A 19,788-nucleotide genomic window follows, 5' to 3' on the forward strand; every position below is an offset into this window, starting at 1 on the left:
TTTTATTTTTTTTTTTTTTTTTTTTTTTTTTGAAATCATCCCCAAATTGTCTAAGCTTCAGACCTCATACAACCTGGGGCCACCAGGCGTAGAGCACGTTACCTAACTCAGTTTCTCTAAGTTGCTTCCTTTCCCCTCACCAGCTCCTGGAATCTTCCCTCTCACTATCTAGAAGATAGGTAGCAATTAGACACAGTGGGGATGAGAATTCCCACTGTTCTCCATTATCTCGCTCAAATAACATAATACGTCTAATTAAAAGATGGCAGAGAGAATTGGGAATGTCCCAGTTGAGTAATAAGACAGTACGCCTCTTATACTTAGTTATTTTCTTTTCTCTACTCATTGTTTTGGTTTTATTAAGTTTATCACTATTTGATAAATAGAGTTCACTGGTTGTTTTTACTGTAAATAACTATGTTGATCAACAAACAAGTATTGAACATCTACCATGTGCTGTGCCGTGGCATCACAATGAGGCTTCCTGTGACTTTACTGTCGGTGTTGCATTTTCTGACAGTTTTTTTTTTTTTTTAATTGTCTATCCTAAAGGACGAGGCGAGTCTAACAAGCAGCACCAGTTCATCTGATGGCGGAGCAACTGGAGTTCTTCATAAGAGGTCCAAAAGGACCATTTATTACTGGAAACAGTGTTGACAGCATCATGTTCCCAGCACTGAAAAATGGAACCAAACAAAGACAGGATGGTGATGGAACCTTTAGAAGGTAGACATTGCTATGAAATCACTGAATCTGTTTTTCAAACATCACTAGAGCAGAGTTTCTCAATCTTGGTACTATAGACATTTTGGACCAGATAATTCTCTGCTGGGGGTGGGGGGTGGGAGGAGAGTCCTGTGCATTGTAAGATACAGCAGCATCCTTGGCCTTTACCTACTAGATGAAATAGCACATCCCCTCCTCCCAGTAGTGACAACCAGAAATGTCCCCAGACATTGCCAAATGTCTGGGGAGGGGCCGGAATAACTACACTAGAGGTACACCTAGCTTATTGTCTTGCCCGTTCCAGGAAATACTTTGGCAGGGTGGGGGTTGGAAGGGTGAAGGGAGGGCAGGATTCAGACACATTCTGATAATTCTGCTGAAGCATTTTTAGATTTTTTTCCCCCACTCTTAGAATTGCGTTTAGAGCCAGTTTTTGAACATCATAGAGAAATAAGCTCTACTTCATGCTCGTAGTTTATGTCTATATTCTTGGAATCACAGAATTTTAGGATTGGAAAAGATCTTAGAGATTAGCTAGGTTCAAATAATTATGTAATCCATCAACTTTTTTTAACTCTTGCAAACTCAAGGTGTTAAAGGCATCTGTCACTAGGAGACAATAGCTTTGCTTAAAGAGAGGGTACCAGATGTATTGCTCTGTAAAGTATCGGGAACATTGTCATGCCAACTAAAATAAAAAAAAGTTATCCCTGCCCCAGGGTGAAATTAGGGGTTTGTATAGAACACCAACAAAACAATCTAGAGTATGGTCCATCCCTGGAGCTGAGAGACAGGTACGAGAGGATTGGGGGTACATGGTGAAAACGGGCTCGGTGATATTAAGATCTGCTGGCCGCCATCGCAGCATTTTTAGCAAAAATATTCACAGTTCCGTTGCTCGGCCAGGAAAACCTTATTTCATCCATACAGCATTTCTCTCTCCTGGTGACACATAGTGACACATCCTGTATTTATTTGCCTGAGATGGTCCACTTAAGTAAAAGTAAACCGAAGGAAAGCCATCTAGAAAACAAATCACCCAGCAGTCTGCTTATTCATTTTTCATAAACATCAGAACCATCTCCTCCTAAACAAAAAGCAGAACAGTTGCTAGAGGATAGAAAATGGAGCAAGGGAAATAAGTGTTTTCAAAGGGAAGCTCGCTTTGTTCCTTTTGAACTGTAATGTCAGAAAGCGACTGTAGGGAGGACTTTCATTTTCCTTGTTTTATTCTGGAGTGACTTCAGCTGGAGGTCCCACCCTGCCCCTCTTCCCATTTCTTCTTCACTGATCTTAGCATAGAGGTGAGGGTGGCTTAGCTCATGGAGAGAATCTGGGAGAATTCTCTTCTACTATGTCTCATATCAACCCTCTCTGCTCTCTTGTACCTGCATAGAGCATCCATTTGCACAAACTTAGGGGTGTGGGCTTTACCCTTGCAGGGGGCCAGGCTGTCTCTGGGTGACACTGGATAAGTGTCACTAGAGCCAGCCCTTTTGGCCACAGATAATAAAGCTCACATTCTTCCATCAGATGATCAGCAACAAAGCTGACATTCTGAGTTCCCTTTGTCTCGTCTTAGGGGTCAACCGGTTTTGAACTCAGGAGGGGAGGAAAAAGGTGTTAATAGCCTCTAAGACGCCACCACAGAAAGATGTAGGTTAGAAGGGCTTAAACAAGCATGTGAGAATACCCACCCACTCACATCCCAGTAAGGGATCAAAGCCCAGTTAAAACTACATCTCCATGCCCAGATATTCAGAGTCTGCCCTCACAAATGGGGAGAATACCAAGCTGAATACACGAGTGCTATTAATTATCTAATAATTTTAGAAGAAACAGCAAGGCTCTCCCTGATTTCAAGAGGTTCTGGCTCTGACATTAGCTGGCGGGGGGGCGGGGGGTCATTTTATCTTTGTGGAACTGTTCAAAAGTCTCAGAGGAGGTAATGACAAAGCCAGGAACTCTGGGAAGTTTTGTGTTTGTTTGCTTGTTCGTTCCTAAATAAGTTACAGATGAGAGAAGGGACTCTATGAAAACCGAGCAAAAATGGAGAGCCACAAACTATGGGCCTCCAGGTGGTAAACGCTAATGTTCGTTTATTCTGTGTATTCCTCATAGAGTGAGATATCATTGCCTATAAAGGCCCCTAAGGAATTTAGTTTAATAAAATGATAAGAAAGACTAGAATTAGAATATAATCGTGCATATGTAAATATGCTTAGGGGAGCTTGAATAGAGTTTAATGGTTGCTACATTCACCCAAAATTTTGGCCTACATTATTAATTTACACTACTATGAAGAAAGGGTTTGTTAATCAAAGATAAACTACCCCGATGCTTTTGAATTAGTGAATTACTCCAAATTACAGTAGGATAACAAGGCAGTGCTGTGCCCATATACAACACTCTGCTAAGAGAAAGCTTTCTGGCTGGCCACACGGGAGGTCTCCTTATTGAAAGATTTATTTTTAATTTTGAACAGCTTCCCAGCACTACCCTTCATGAAAATTAAAATAAGGAGCTGGAATTTTGTCCCATTCAGCAAACCTCCTGGCAGGACTGTTCGCCATGGCAGAGAAAGCAACCTCATTGTGTCAGAGGAATCCCGTTCACCTTTCTCCTAGATCGAAAAGAATTACACCTACATTTTTCATAAAACTTTGACTTTTTACTTCCCTCTTTAGTAATGTTTTTGCACATTTTCTTCTTCCGGGGGGTCTTGAACCTTTCTTCCTTGCGCTCCTTGTACCTTCTGGCCCCGGGGGAGTTGACATAATCCCTTGGCTTAAATCCTTAGGTATACAGAGGAGAGTCATAGAAGTCTCCCCACAAAATCTGTGGGAGCCAAGCCTGTCCTCAGCACGTCTCCCAGAGATCATTCTCTGCCAAAAAGAATGACTTCATCTTGTACACTGAAGCCTCAAAATGTTCATTCCTTGTTTTAACTCAGTTAAGAACACAAAGTAGTAATGTGCTTTGAGCGTAGCTGAAAAGGCACTTCCGGGCTGAGCATAAGAATATCGATTGGCTTACGGGTCAGATTCTCTAGGGGCTGCGGAGATGGCGCTGCAACTTGTTGGCTCTTTTCTAACTAAGTGACACCAGCGGCACCAATGCATTTCCCAGGATCTATGTACACGATGTCCACTGCATTTTTCCAAAAGAGAACTAATAAAAAGCTGGCCATCACAGAGTACTTGTGATGCTCTCCTAAATCATCCTAGTCTTCGTAGAAAAATAAAACCAATTACCACTAACCATGATCACAATTTAAAAGTGCAGAAATAAAAGACAAAGCCATCACCAGACGACCTGCCTTCGGGAAAGATTTGCCATCCTAGCTTCAGTTCAAAATCTTCTCCGAGTATTAACTTTTAATTTATTCTAGAGAGTTCAGGGGAAAGTGGAAAAATAATGGCTTCGAATTGGGATACTAGAATACTTCTCACTATAGATCAATTAGTACAGATATATTTTACTTAACTATTGAGTGCACTTACTGAAACATTCATTTGAGAGAAAAATGCAATAAGACGTGATAGGATTCTTGGCAATCTATAATCCTTTTCCAGCAAAGTTTGTTGTTCTTAAGAGCCTCACAAAAGGATAAACCATAGTCCTTTTTCCTGCTCCTCTTTAAACTCTTCAGAAATAAGTAATGAGCAGCCAGCAATGTGAAACATGTGGCAGAAATACAGAATGGAAAATTAGCTTGAGAACGTGTGGGAACTCTTTTAGGGGAGAAATGGAAATGAGCGGGTCGGGAGTTGGAGCCTAGAAATCTAGATTCTACTTTGCACTTTGAAACATCTGATATTCAAGATTTTGTAATAGTTCTGCCATTAACTCAGCAGAAACTCTTCAGGAACAACAAAAAAAAATGTTTTCTCGTCATTTCTATTACAAAAGGAAAGAGATGCAGGAAATGGGGTAAATTAACTTTCCTCTCCCCAGGTGTCAATTGTGGATTCAACTATGAAAGTGGCTGAAAAAGTAGTATGAGTTATAAGGAAAATTTCATCAACCACACAGATCGAGCTGCCCATTAAACCATTCACTGTTCACAGATTTACATGGCAATTCTAGTATAGATCCGTGTCAATTACTTTTTAAATTTTAAAATAAAAAACAAGATCAAAACCATAGCTGCTAATATTTTTGTTGGAAAATACAGCAAATACAATATACCGATACAGATTGGTAAAAATCAAGTTTATAATCCTAAATAATCTGTAAATGTTCTAATGTCCAACCATGAATCTTGTAATTAAAATGGCCAATACGAATGAATCCCTTACAAGAAAAGTTCAGCATGGAATGACCCAGCTCACTGGACTGTCTTCTGGTTTCCATCATTGTCTTGGTCTTCATTTAATCTCTACTACCTACTACAGGGCATGCTATGCAGCTGATGTCCAAAAAAAATTTGCTGAATGAATAAACATCCCCTCTAAATATTATTTATATTATAACACAGCTCCAAGGTTTGTGATTAGATCCATGTAGTTCTACTTCAATTGCAGAAATTTCTATCATTTACGGATATCAACACAAGCTCATTCTCTATACACATTTAGGTCATACAATGAAGTGGATCTGATTCCTACCTGCTTGGTTCGTTGTCACGGTGACGGACACTGATTGATCTGGGCTAGGGTTATACTTGGACACTCCATTCACTGCCCAGATTTCAAATGTGTAATTGGTATGAGCCAGCAGGTCAGTGATGGAGACTTTGGTGGTTTTCAGGCCATTCTGCTGCGGGGTATAGTGGACCCCACTTCCACAGGGCCGGCACTTGCTGGAATCACCGGCTCCACACCTCTTGCACACCACATTGTAGGAGATGTCCTGGCGGCCACCTGTGTTCTGAGGACTGCTCCATTCCAAGTTCACTGAAGTCTCGTTGACGTTTGAAATCAAGTTCAGGGGAGCAGATGGAGGGCCTGGGGAAAGAAAAAAGCATACTGTTATACCAAGAACTGGAATGATCCTTTTACAATTTCTGAGCTTATATAACAAGTAAGATGGGCCCATGTAGCAGAGAAAACAAAAAGCAGAAAAGATCTTTAAAAAGAACGATAGAAGTCTGGACGTGTGCCATGTTCATTTCTGTGCAAACGAATCTAGCATTGCCTGCCACTCTGAGATGTGAAGCAACCCTACATCAAATGAGCTCCAAGCTCAGGCTTTCTCTCTGGAGTGGCAGGAAATATAACTTATCGAGTCTTGATCTTATCATCTGAAAAATAGGCATGCAAATGTTACTCTAGCAGTGGGACTCTGGTAAATTACGAATTATGTACCACTTTGGAGATAAATGATGATTCCTAAGTATGCTGTGTCATCAATATGAAATAAAATTAACTGAATTGTATAGCTACGCCTCTTCATTTCAACATAGCAGTTGAGGATTAAACTATTTATGGGTAATTAGGAGAAACTGGTTTATCTTGGTTGCCCAGATGTTGAAAGAAGGTACTGTTTTTTAAAGATCTCAACTCAACGTAGGTATTATACGAAGGCTCCCGCGCCCCACAATCTGCCCTACAACTGGCCAGGGAAGCAGCATGCCTTTTTTTAAGCATACAGGTATACCCCATTTTTCGAAAGTTTGCTTCCCACCCCTTTGCTTTTACGAAAGACCTACATTAATATCTGTTATCGCTGTCCAAAAGGAATCCAAAGAGGTTTTTCACTTTTACAAAAAAAAAAAAAAAAAAAGGTGAAAACCAAAAACAATGTTCAGTATTTGTGTAGCCACGAGCTATTATAGAGGCAGTACACACCCTACACCATCAAATTCCTCCCCTGGGAGCCATAGCCAGCATCTCAGCGGCAAGTCACCACAGCTCTGAACTGTGTCTGTCAGCTTCGGTGCTATATCCTGTGCATCCCTTAGCGAGATGTGCCCCAAGGTGATCGCTTCTTCACTTTATGCCAACAAAGTGAACTCTTTGCTTTTGGAGAGCGGAGGAAACCTGTTCATATTCCCACGGACATCGAAGAGTTTCTGAAACAGGAATTGGTGGCGGTGGCCGTTTTGAAACATTACAACTGGTCTCAAACAGCACAGCGATTGATTGAATAATCGTGATAATAACACTAATAGTATAGAATCATGATGAACCCTCTTGCTTCTTGCTATCTATTAGACTTTATGAACCAAGAGGTTGTGACACAAGTTACATTCAGAGAGACAGTCAGAATGGGAGGAGAGAGAGGTTTTTCTGGTCTGAGCTGGTTCCAAAGATTTAAAAGACACCTGCCACATTCTAATGAAAAATATTTACTCAATGCAACAATTGGAAAACCTTCTCTTTTTCTCTCCTCTTTTGTATTTTGGTCTTCCAAGAAAAGAGCCAAAGTAAGGTTAACAAACATTTTAGATTTCTTGTTCACTGTATCCTACTTCAAATTTATTTGTAATGATTGTTTGAGGAAAATTTGGTCAGTTCCTAAGGAAGAAGGCGTTGACTGGAAGCCTGTGTGAAGTCAAGAGAAGCTTCATCTGGTAGGCCATGATGGAATGTACTCTTCCAAAGTTGCCACTGAGAGAGAATTAGAAGAGGAAATCTGTGAATAACAAGTCATCTTCAATATTTATTATTAGCTCATGGTGATGAATGGCTAAAGGATTTGGTGGTGACACTGATAAGGTTAATCCACTCTCCTTCTCTCTTTATACAGCTTAATTGAAGACTTTATTTTAACGAGGTAAGCAGTCCTTTCCAATATCCCCTTGAGACTAATTACAGCCTTAGCTTTAAGACCGGCTTCCCATCCTGTGAACTCTAAAGAAAAAACAATGTCGTAAAATTTCTGTTAAAAGTTAAGATTACCCCTCACAGAGTCCTCAGAAAGAAAACGTAAATTTCTTCCTTGTTTAAGATTTCGAATTTGTATCTACAGTCCTTAGCACAGTGACTAGAAAATAACAGGGTCAAATAAATTGTTTTTAAATAAATGAACAGAGCTCTTTAAATCATAGACTCCTAGAGCCAGATAGGATGGTAAAGATCATTTGGTCAAATAGCCTCATTTTAAAGATGAGGAAATTGAGATCCAGGAAGTGGATTTGATAATACAGGAAGTTTATGCAATCTAATGAGCGCCAGAATCTAAAATCCATGCGTACTAACTCCCACTCTGGGGTTATTTCCACTCGGCATGCGGCCCCATTACAGGTATAATAACAAGATCAATCGTTTGAACCCAGTTTTGAGCTGTAAAGGTAGGAAGAGGAAGTGTTTTTCTTCAGTCTTGTTTGGCTCTTGTGGGCCCTTCCACCGTGATAGACTCTGATACTAGTCTGCAGTGCAGCTGACCACCACCTGGTTGATAAAATGAGTCAGCCGCAACTTCAAGGGTTAAATAAGAGTGACTCTTAAATCCATTAACCTCCTTGCCAAGGTTTCTGGTCCACTTTCACATGGGAAAATGTGACACAATGAATCAAGCACTGCAGAAGCAAAAAGTCAGTAATTAGTATGTAGGACGGGGCATGGCAGTGTCTAAACAGAGAAGAAATGGAGCAGAAAACTAAATGGTCACAGGCCTCAGAGATATAACACTGCTACGTGGAAAAATAAAAAAATGTGCTACAGGATTTCAAATTGGAGGCTTGGCAGGAAAACAGGTAGTAGGCAGCCCAGAACAACCTTCTTCCTTTAGGAAGAAGACTCGGGTAGATGCTCAAGAAAAGATAAAGAACTAGGCAAGTTCAAGTTCAGTGCTGCTTCCATGAATGGTCTGGTGAATTGTACCGCAATTGTGTTTTGCTGCCATAGGGAGTGATGGTTATACGGGCATCGTAGCGGCTTAAAAGTTGGACCATGACAGAGAATTGAGGTGGTGGGAAGGAAATATAGAAATGTCCACGCAGTGTGATTATAACATTTGCTGGCACAGGCATGGGAAAGGACCCATGATTTATAAATTAAAATCATATTGGTGGTTGCACTGTGTTTCTGGGATTGTGTTTTTCTCTCTTTCTTTTTTTTTTTTTTTTAACTTTTGCCAGTTAAAGGACAATAAACACATTTATAAGGAGGAGCCATCTCTTCCTCAGAAAAGAAAGTATTCTTTTCTCAAGACAATGAGAGAAAAGTACGAACTTAAAACAGTCAATCTGGGCCCAACAGCCGTACTTAACAGCACCTTAAAACAATGACCTGTTGAGATGGCTACAAAAAAAAGGAAACAGGCATTCTGAGTAATATGAGTCTTTCAATAAAAACAAAGCATCTAGAAGAAGAAAAAAAATCTTAACTCTTAGATTATCTCCTCCTTTGTTTACATAAGTATTGTATGCGAATATTTAGGACATTTCTGACAAGCAATTGATTGACTTTCTCATTGGAAATAAGTCCAGTTGCAAATAAGTCTCCAATTACAAATACGAGATATATGACGAGGAGGAATAAAGTTAACAGTTTTTACTTCTGAGTCTTCATATCGGCATCACATCTACTGAGCAGACACCAGCCTCAGGTAGCTTGCGGGTCATTGTGATTAGCAGGGTTTTACACTTTCCAAAACTACCCAGTACTAGCCTAAGTGTATGACCGGCAGCAACCCTGCTTATGGTATTGTTCCACAGTTCAGGTCTTTATTTCCATTTCCTATTGTGTTTGGAACATGGTCTTGTTATCAGACACATATTGCATACACACCCGCTTCAATCACCAGTCTACATGCTCCTCACAAGAAGAACTGGTGTCTTCATCGTTTCCCATTAGCTACCATGATTCCAGGTTCAGCGCAAGCTCCATAAATGTTTGATGGTCAATAAATGAGTGAATAACTGGAAGGAAAACTAACAGAGTCCTCTAATGTATCGATGCTCACCTACCCCTGGTGTTATTTTAAATGTATGAATTAACGAGTTTCTCTGAGCTAAAGTGGTATCGGTCAGCTTTTTCACATACAGATTCATGAGCATTAAGCTCTGTAAAAGAGGACCTCAGTGTAACTAGTTTAATTCAATTTCCTCTTTTCTAAAATTTAAAACTACTTTGGAAAAAGTAGGGAGGGATATATATACATATATATATTCATTTTATATGTGTGTGTGTGTGTATATATATATATGCATATATATGTGTGTGTGTGTGTGTGTGTATATATATATATATATATATATATTCATTTATAAATTCATTTTGATACTTTCCTGTATAGCTGAAGGAAAGGAAGCTAGAGGAGAAAGGAAGAGACTAGAGGAAGCTAAATGTGGATTTACGTGAGCCCTGGGAGGAAGCACAGGCTAGAAGCCCGCCTTCTCTCGTTTTTTATAGTTCCCTAACCCATCAGTATGGCTGGAACTTTAAATGTGGGCTCTATCAATTAAAGTTTTATTAATTTGAGATTGGTTATTATGACTTTTCTTTTTCCATCTTGACTTCAGGTGATGATTAATTCAGGCATGAAGTTATGTAAAACTTGCTCTCTGAAGACAGTAAATTTTAGCATGTTCAAAGGCAGGCTGGCATTTTCTTTATTAGCTTTTATAGAGCTACAGTTTTTCTTTTAATTATTTTTATCATCAAATTTAAGACATTTTAAAATATAAATCAATCAAATACTAAAGCATAGTTACGAGAAAATAAATGTCTTTTCTTTACGTTTTTGGTAAAACCCCCTTGGAATTCACTTACAAGCCTAAGATTCTCTCCCTGCATCTAAGGATGAGCCAGCATGTAAAACTCTTTTAAAGTTCTCTTGTTGAAAATGCCCTTCGCATTTTGAATATAATTTGGTGGCATAGATAATAGCTGTACTACCAAAACCGAAAGTGATATGCAATAATCCTGAACTTAGAATCATTTAGCGTGGCGTTTGGCAAACTTTCTCTGTAAAGCGCCAGGTAGCCAGTATTTCAGGTTTTACAGTACATTTCTGGGCCACGCAGTCTGTGTAGCAACTGGTCAATGCTGCTACTGTACCTCAAAAGCAGCCATAGACAACACCTAAACAAATGGGTGTGGTTGTGTTCCGAGAAAATTTAATTTGCAAAAACAGAGGTCAGTTGACTTTTGCCCCTGAGCCACAGTTTACCAAGCCCGGCTTTAGAGAATTTGATGGGAGCAAAGCACCCTCTTCCTAGGAGGATGCTCAGAGGAATCCTCGTAATTCTGTACATAATTCTAGGGACTTCAAGCATACCCCAAACCTATCAGTGGCGCTCAGTATAAGAAACCCTGATTTACACATTTATACAGCCCAGGTAACAACTCCGGTTTCGAAAGCCTGTTACACCTACCGTCACTGACTAAAAAAGGAATGAAGGACGTGGCCACTCTCTTGAGTTTCTCACTGCTTTGAAACGGGCACTGTATTTCTTGCCACTGTGGATAAATTTAATGAACATCCATTCGCTTCACTGGTGTGAAATACTTTTTGTATCGCACAGCAGGTATGGGTAAAAGGTGCTACAATGGGTAATTATTATTTTCTAGTGGGATGTCAACTTGCATTCAGTTGACAGGAGTTTGACAGTTTGAAATCTCAAAGAAACTGTAGCCAAATTACAGCAAAAGCAAAGGACTATCATATCGTATCATAAAATATCATATCATGTTAAATCATAAAAAAATCTTGATCTTCCTTAACCTATCACGTATTCTCCTCTGAGAAATGACAAGCTTCCAGAAATGAATCACACACTCTCTAGAGAAATTAAGTGAATGTGACATTTAAGAAGGGCAGTATTCCAAGTAAAAAAAAAAAAAAATTCCAGTAATTCCACAAATCTTAGTCTTTCACTCTCATGTATGAGACTAAAGTATAATTTCTGAGTAGTTTAGAGAACACACTTGCTGGCTTATGCCAAGATTTAAAGTAGCTCCATTTAGGACAATCCGATATTTACATAGCCACTTGAAATCTGTACACTGAACACAGAGTCATAAATGTCTCCGATGTCAACCAGGAGTTTGGTATAGACCGTTCTGTGGGAAGTCTAGGTCAAGAGCACTCTGTGTACCTCACCCCAACAAGTCAGGTAAAATACACTTTTGCATTCTTATAGGAAGCAACTGGAACTTTGGTAAAAGATGGAAACCTGCCATGATAATTGCATTTAGAAATAGGTTCTGCCAAAGGGTTCAAATCTGTCTGGGCACATGGGATAATGTGACATGCAAACCTCAATTTCTATTTCTTATAACAACTGAAATTAAAAAATACTAACAGACTTCGGGACCAAGGGAGAAAAAAATAAGACAAGTTTAAAACTCACCCCTTTAGCAAAACTTTAAACATGCGACTCGTGTATCTTAGACTTGGTAGCTCTGCCTGGAATTCTTTCCCCTGCCTCCTTAAGACTCTGGTTTGAGCCCCAAACTCACCCCTCTTCATTCCTGTCTACTCTGTGCAAAGTAAAATTCTCCTCTCTTCCATTTTACCCTATATGTGATCTTCCGTTTTTTTCTTCTTAACGGAATTTAAAATTCCCTCGTTTATAATTCGTATTCCCATTAGAACAGAAGCTCTATGAGAACAGGAATCTCTTTTCTGAGTTATGAGAGTGTCCTCAGCCCTTACAAAGATGCCAAACGTATGGCAGATGTTCATCAAGTATCTGCTGAACAAATAAATCAAAGAATGATGCTTCCTTCACCCAGTGCAGCTCCCTCCTCAGAAGCATCACCTCTATAGCACTTCTCTGTATATTGCAAAAGCTGATTGAAAAAAAAAAAGGCAACAGCATGCTAAATGGTTGAAGAAAAAAAAATTCAAATCTACAACCAAGGCTAGGAGATAGTTGATAAGAAACTGAAGTAGCTGGGCTCATGTACAGAGTGGCTTCCAGAGCTATCACAGACTTTTAATACTTAACTGATTTTTAATCACCATTTTAAAATTCAGTACCTGAGCCATGAAATTAATTCTGGATGCAGAAAGAAACATCCCCGAGAGCATGGGCAGAAACGTAACTCTTAAATGATCAATTTCTTTAAGTCCTATTGTCACCCTACTAAAAGGCCAAAGCAACCAGTACGAGACATATGTTCCGAGGAAGAGGCAGCTTAGGTCTCGAATTCCAGTTCATAAAGCTTCATTAATCATGTACAACTTTTGAACTGTCAATAATACTTCAGTGCCTTAGCTGTAAAACCCTCCGACCCTTCAGATAAGCCTTCGTTAATCTTTTTCCAGCTGAAAGACAGGTTACAAGGCAGAGTAAACGGGCTGTGTAAGTTTTGAGTGAAATAAAGCCCATAACCTCCCCACAACACCCTAATCATCAAGTTGTATACTTTGCCATCTCTACTTGCTGCCAGTGAGTTAGTTTACATAAAGACTGCTGTTCAGGGGACATCTCTTTTGAGATGTATGAACAGCAAACTCATAATCTTTTATCACACCAGTTTATGTGTTTTAACAATGAGCAAAGCAGAACTGCCCATTATCAAAATACAGAACCATTTGGATCCATCAGTCATTCATTGCTGTCATGAAAAACTCTTGGCTTCTTGTAGAGATGACTCCTTGCTGAAATTTTATCACCATGTATTTTTCTAGTATATCTATTTGCCCATTCTCCTCTCCAGGAAATTTTTGTCTTTACTGGGTGAATTGGGGTTTTGGTTTCTTTATTTTAAGATGACTAGTTTATGGCTGGAGCACTTTATGAAGTAAACACTCAGTTATCCGTGAAAGACAGAGGAAAGTAATCATGAGTCTTAAATCATGAGTATTTTGTTTTAGAATTAGCTAGCCTGTGAACTAACTTGCATTTCTTGTGAAGCACTTTTTCATATTTTATCTTACTTCATCCCCAGAATAAAATCTTACAGAAAAATATTTGTTAGCCACAGTAATCTGAAACTAAATCAAGCAACTCACCCAAGTTAACACAGCCGATACATGCAAAGCTATGATCAGAAACCCTGATTCTAAGGCTAAAACGGCCCCTGTCACAGAGATATAAACAATTCAAAGGAAAAAAGGAAGCCTAATTCGTAGAATAAGCTGGTATGTTCCTAACTTTCTCAAGTCACCCAAAGTCACACTTCCCCTAGCCTCCTTGTCCTTGATGCTGACGGTCTCTGGCATGCCTTCTTGGATCGTGCTGTTGTTTTCTCTGAGTTGTCCTCTCTGCCTGGTTCCTACATTCCACCCAGGAGCATCATTAGGAGTTTCTGTTAAGGTTCCTTCCCTGGGTGGAAGGTCGCAGGAGGGTGGGGAGCAATTATATCTATGCAACGAGACTCCTCTCAGTTCATCTTCTGCTGAGCTGTAGCTTGTAGAACAAGTCAACTACAAAAGGAAAGTCAAAATGCTGACAGCAAAGAAGGTAGCTAGTTCTCACCCCAGGGGATCTCAGGAAAATGTATAATTGACCCTGTTTCATAGAAGCATGCCGTGCACAACCACTGTATGACTTCCACGAATGGTGTCAAAAATGTTATCCAGAAATGACAGGGCTTGGTTGATAACAAGCCATTCTTAATTATTTATGGTAGTGGAAAAACTGTGATCACCTGACTAAATGGCATTGGTAGATTATTCAAGCCGTTCCTTGGGCATACATTAGTGTTCCTTAAACCTATGCATTTTCCAGTCAAATCCACACTGTGTTTATTAATCCCTATAAAATGAGAAGTAGGTTGGTGGGGAGTTGTAAAGAGGATGTTAAAATAGCATTGTTTTAAAATGGATCTTGTAAAAAATTTGCAAACAATCAAATGGCAAGTGATTAGCCTGAGGTCAATCCGGTGCCTTTCATTCAGCACCTTGGTGATCTTTTTCCACTCTATTCTAAATTGTCTTTGGATAAGAATCACGCACTTGGGCTCTCTCTGCGTAGTTTTTCCTGTTGGTAGTCAAGATGCTGAAAGGTAATCCAAAAGGAAGAGACAAGGATGTGGCTTACTCACTGACTGACTATGTCAAACCTTGAACTGAGATCTAACTAAAGGAGCAACCTAGTGATGGAATGGGTTGACGAAGGTTGCATCTGAATCATCAAAATCTTTTGGTTGCTTTGATCAGTTTGTACAATCCAAGGCACAGGTACATCAGCTGGCTTATCAACTAGTTAACAAGCAGCGGGACCATATGTTCTGGACAAAAAATCATGTCACGTGATATGGCAATAGAAGAGTTGGTGTCTCAATTTGAGTTTTTGTCCTATGACAAATGAAATGAGAATATGAAATGAAAGAGTGTAGTATGAAAATATACTCTTATATTACAAGTTTGATCAACAACATGAAATAAATTCTCCTGAAAATCTTAGGCTCAAGAAGTTTCATAAAAAAATATGTTCACAATAATGATTGATTACATGGATGATAAAATATGAAATGGTTAGGGATCAACCAATGGATTTTCTGAAACACTTTCATTAATAAAACTTGGGGAATCATTGGCCTTTATTCTCTCTCATCTATTAACTAGTCTTTCATTAGAACTAAATGCACTTTCATTAATCAATTCCGCGTCCTTCCCTCCTATCATTATTAGTTCTTGCAGCTCTCGAGCAAAAAGAAATATGTCTGGGGGTAGAAAAAAACTTTACTTGAAACTGAAGACTGCCTTTTATCCTATGGTTTTAAACATCAAAGCCTCATGCTGGACTTCTGTCCCAAAATCCCTCAGCCAGACTAGTAAGCGTGGAAATCTTTGGGGTAGAGAATTGAACTGAACATCGTACCTTCAAGGGCTTATTTGAAAATTGATTTGAGATTTTCAAAATTAAAGCAGTCAAAAAAAAAAAAAAAAAGTCTCTCTCTTCTGACCTTGGAAACAAGTAAGGACAATGTTATTTTAATTTGCATTCAAATTTTAACAACACAGTCACATAGCACCGCTGGGATCCACATTGGGTTTCCACTGAAGATTGCTCATCATTTCATTATGGTTCATTATGTTGATAACTGTCAGAAAGCATTAGAAGCCAGGGCTTTGAGTAATAGAACTGAAATGGTAATTTTAAAACAATACACTTTCTGGAGGAAATACAGTGGCACACTAAATTCAATTAGAAAAAGCAAATGTGGAGACAAAGTAAGTGATGTTTGCTGTTTGGAGCTAGGCTATTTCAATTTCTTGATAACCTAAACCTGCAGAAAGCTTTTTGAAATCAGGACCTTTCGTCATAGATCTTGGTAAATTTGCCCTCATTAGCTCTAAGCAACTCCAGTATAAATTGTCTTAAAAGCTGCAATTCTGGAATATTTTAGGCCATGTCTAAGTATCAATCAATCACTCTTTGTTTGTTTGGCACAACTGACTGAATTATTCAAGGCAGTTTTCTTGGAGACAGATTTGTGAAGGTCCTTCAAGTTGGCAATCTAAAATAACAATCCCTTATTTACGGAGGGCTCCCAATCACGAGGCTCTAACAAGTTTCATCACACAAGTTAAATAAAAAGAACCCAGAAGCACAAGGACAGATTTCCAATTGAAAAATACGGAAAACCAGTCTGGTAATGTTGCTCAGAAGTGAAGTTGGCAAAATAACAAATTAGCTATTTCTTTCTAGATATACAAAGTCAATTTACTTCTTCTATAAGGCATTTTTTTGTTTCCCTTAGTACATTTTGAAACACAATAGATGGTTAGAAAGTTACCTTAAATGGAATATTGTTTCAGCCTCCAGTGGGGGAGGCGGGGGCAGGGAAGAAGACCTTTCCACTATAATCAGGGAACAAGCAAGCGACTAAATGACTAAGGCCGTCTAACTTAGTCTTCCTGCACAGGCATGCAGCCGGCTTCTCCAACCCTGCTGACTGCCACACGACATTCCTGATGACAGGGAAAGCGATCCCGAGGGGAAGTCTTGCCCATCTGCAGAGCTAAAGGACATTAATTTCATTAACGAAAAAAATCATACTGAAACCCCTTCTAAAAAATGATTCGTGGAATCAAAATTCTCTCATCAGTTTAAATGGCGTCCTGTGTGTCTCAAGGTCTCGGTGTCGGCCTTGATGGCGATGTCACGGGACACCCACTGCCTTTCTTGGCTGGTTATGTGTGTGTCGGGTGAACGTCCACATCCCCACTCTGTGGAAGTTACCTAGTGGGGACACACAACGCTCCACAGTGAGTGCGTGGGCTTATGCAATTCCAGACCAGGTGGATCTTCATCTGGGAGGCAAATGAAGCACTCAATTTCCATCAAGGTTGAATGTTCAGAACCCCAGAAATGTCTTCCTAGAATCGACACTGAGCAGAAGAACAGCCCTGAGAGTTACCGGCATGGAAGGGACAGTCTCCCATCTCCTGCCATCTATCGGGGAGGATCTAATTCTTTGCTACAGAAAAGTGGTCCACAGACGAGCAGCATCAGCAGCATCTGGGAACTTGTTAGAAAAGCAGAATGGCAGGCCTGACTTCTACTAACCGTTAGGTGGTTGCCCTGCACGTCAACATTTAAGAGGCACCATTCTAACTCTCTATTCTAACAGGCACGGGTTATTTTCTTGAAAGTATTCGGATGATGCTTCCACCAAAACATTGTCTAATCTCACAAGCCGCCAATTGATGTTAACCTAACCAGAGGCTTCATCAAAAGTCCTCTCAAAGATAAAGTTTATTTACCATTAAATTTACCAAGTTCTCTAGCAACGTAGATGGTCCGAAGAACTTCTTAGGCGTTTCCTTCGAAATTAGCCAATGCTGCTTGTATTCACCTGGTCTAATCGTTCTCTGAGTGAACAAAAACCTGATTTTACAAGCCAGTGGAGCAGAGTCTCTCTTTGGCTAGAAGAATGAGTCTCAGAGAGTGTGTTTTATTTCTTCATTAGTGTGCCGTCACAGTGAGCGATCACTAAATGCAGGCTGCACGAGAATGCTGGGGTTAAAGACAGCATAATGAACAAAGAAGGTGCCAGATTATCATGGCTGTCAGCACTAGGGGATCAGGTTTGTCACCTGGCTTAACCAACTGGTAAGAACTGATTAGAGGCTGGAATCGGTTTGAAAGGATCCCCGATGTTTACGTTCCTTTCCATCCCCACATCTTGTCAAGAGAATCCGATAAAGCTGGGGGTGAGGCAAAGCGGGGAGGGCTTCACCCTGTGGCTTATTTGAGCAAGAGAAACTATCACTGTCTTCTCTATTGAAATGTCTACTGCAGCGCTGTCCCATAGAACTTTCTGCGATGATAGAAATATTTAATAGCAGTGTTGTCCAGTATGGTGGCCACCGGCCTCCTATGGTTATTAAGTTCTTGAAATGTGACAAGCAAAAATTAGGAACTGAATTTTAAACAGAATGTTGACAACTTTAAATTTAAATAGCCACATGCACCTGGCGGCTACTGTATTGGACACTGCAGGTCCACTATAGTCATCAGGAAGGGAGAAATCTAGAGGCCAGGACAGATTCTAATTCTGCTGTTTAACATACTAGGATACCTGGTAGCAAAATATGGTCACCTCTCTGATGATCCCTATCTCAAAGGAGATCTTCAGAGTCTTGTGTAGTTAATATTTATTAAATTTAAATTTAAAACAGACCTTAAAAATTCAACTCTGTAGAGAAGTGGGTTTAACCCACTTCTGTGTAGTAGAATTCTGAGGGGGCAACTTTTGAAAATACTGAGTCTTACCCCTACGATTCTGGAGTGCAGTGCAGCCACTGGGTAATTTAATTGTGCAGTCAAGTGAGAGATACACCACAGAGAGGCAGTGACATGCATTGGCAATCTGCTGTGGATGGAGTTTGGGGGAGGAAGTGACCAGCTGGGATAAAATGAGAGAAGGAAGGAGGAGGAGGAGGAGAGAGAGAAAGTGAGGGGTGGGGAGAGAGAGAGAGAGAGAGAATAAATGCTTGTTAGATCCCTACTATGTGCCAAACATTTGCAAATTATTTTCTTATTTATTTTTCAAAAACACCCCACGGGTAGATAGTGAGAATCCCATTTTACAGGTGAACAGACTGGGGCTCTGAGAGGTTAAACAACCTTGCAGGTTTGGGCATCAACATCAGTACTGTGTTTCTCCTCTTAACTTTGGTCAGAGGGATGCAATAAACATTAGAATAATGCTAAGATTTTGGGTTAGTAAACTGTAGGTGGAGTTCCAAGAGGATGAACCAGGAGAAAAAGGTTCACATCCTGCTTTGGTATTTTCATGGACTTTTTATCAATGACACAAAAAGCTGTCAGGAAAAAAAAAAAAGCTGTCAGTCTTCTCTTACATTATTAAAAACAATTTCTGAAAAATGCGAGAGTTACTTTAGTTTTTAAACTTTTTGGGTCATCCACATGATAAAAATCAGTATTTGCTTTTTCTCATTTGTATCCTCAAGAGAAAGCTAACAATTTATTCCTACAGAAACGTAACGGTCCAAGGGCTCAGCTACCACATTTACACACACGGCAAACATTCCAATAACTCAGGCACGGGGCAATCTTTGGAGTCTCCCTAAACTTTTACACAGCAAGCTGCAGTAATTAAATGACTGGCCCATGGTCCCCTAGAATGCTAGACAATAATGAGACTAAAAATAGCTGGGAGAAGAAGCCAAGACGTCTTGCCATCAAAGATGAATTTTACGTGATTCGTAACACAGTCGAGCCCCCACTTAGAGAAGGCATCATTTGCATAAAACATGGGTAAATGGTGGACTACTTGATGCAAACTGAAGGCAATGATCACACTGTCAGCTCACAATATTTCTCTTTGACTTCGCTATCATGCCCTAAAATCCCACAACTGGACAAACATTGGTAGTAGGTGTCGACAAAGAAGGGGAGTTTATTATTAAACTAATCATATGCAATGAAAAATAAGATCAGAATATTTAGATTGGAAAAAAAAGAAAAGGCTGTGCCTTGAGCATGTGAAATGTGCATGACCACCCAGAGAAAGTACTCAGTCTATGGAAGGAACAGAAAAAGAAGACAAATCGTCGCCCGTTTATGCTCACCCCCAGATCTGGCCCTAGTAGATTTCTTCCCTCTAGAAGCGTGTGCTTGGCCTGGGGTAGCCCTCTTCACTCCTATTAACTGGAATGATGGGGGCTTCTGGTTGTACAGCCCTATCACCGAGCTGGGGTGGAGTTCAGGGCATATTCTTTAATGTCTCTGAGCTGGCACTT

The 19,788-nt window shown here is 39.9% G+C and overlaps 1 protein-coding gene across 7 annotated transcripts in view; it reads right to left on the bottom strand.

Moving 5' to 3' along the window:
• Window positions 1–19,788, bottom strand: part of EPHA4 (EPH receptor A4) — a 140,226-nt gene that overhangs the window by 60,252 nt on the left and 60,186 nt on the right. For all 7 annotated transcript variants that reach the window (XR_005649068.1, XR_005649067.1, XR_005649066.1 and 4 more), the window contains one exon: window positions 5,337–5,675. Coding sequence is in view for 4 of the 7 variants with exons in the window: in XM_039844891.1 (XP_039700825.1) it covers window positions 5,337–5,675 (339 nt within the window). In the remaining 3 variants the exon portion in view is untranslated. The remainder of the gene's footprint in view (window positions 1–5,336; window positions 5,676–19,788) is intronic.

Source organism: Pteropus medius, unplaced genomic scaffold (assembly GCF_902729225.1).
Source record: "Pteropus medius unplaced genomic scaffold, Ma_sr-lr_union100, whole genome shotgun sequence".
Taxonomy (NCBI): Eukaryota; Metazoa; Chordata; class Mammalia; order Chiroptera; family Pteropodidae; genus Pteropus; species Pteropus medius.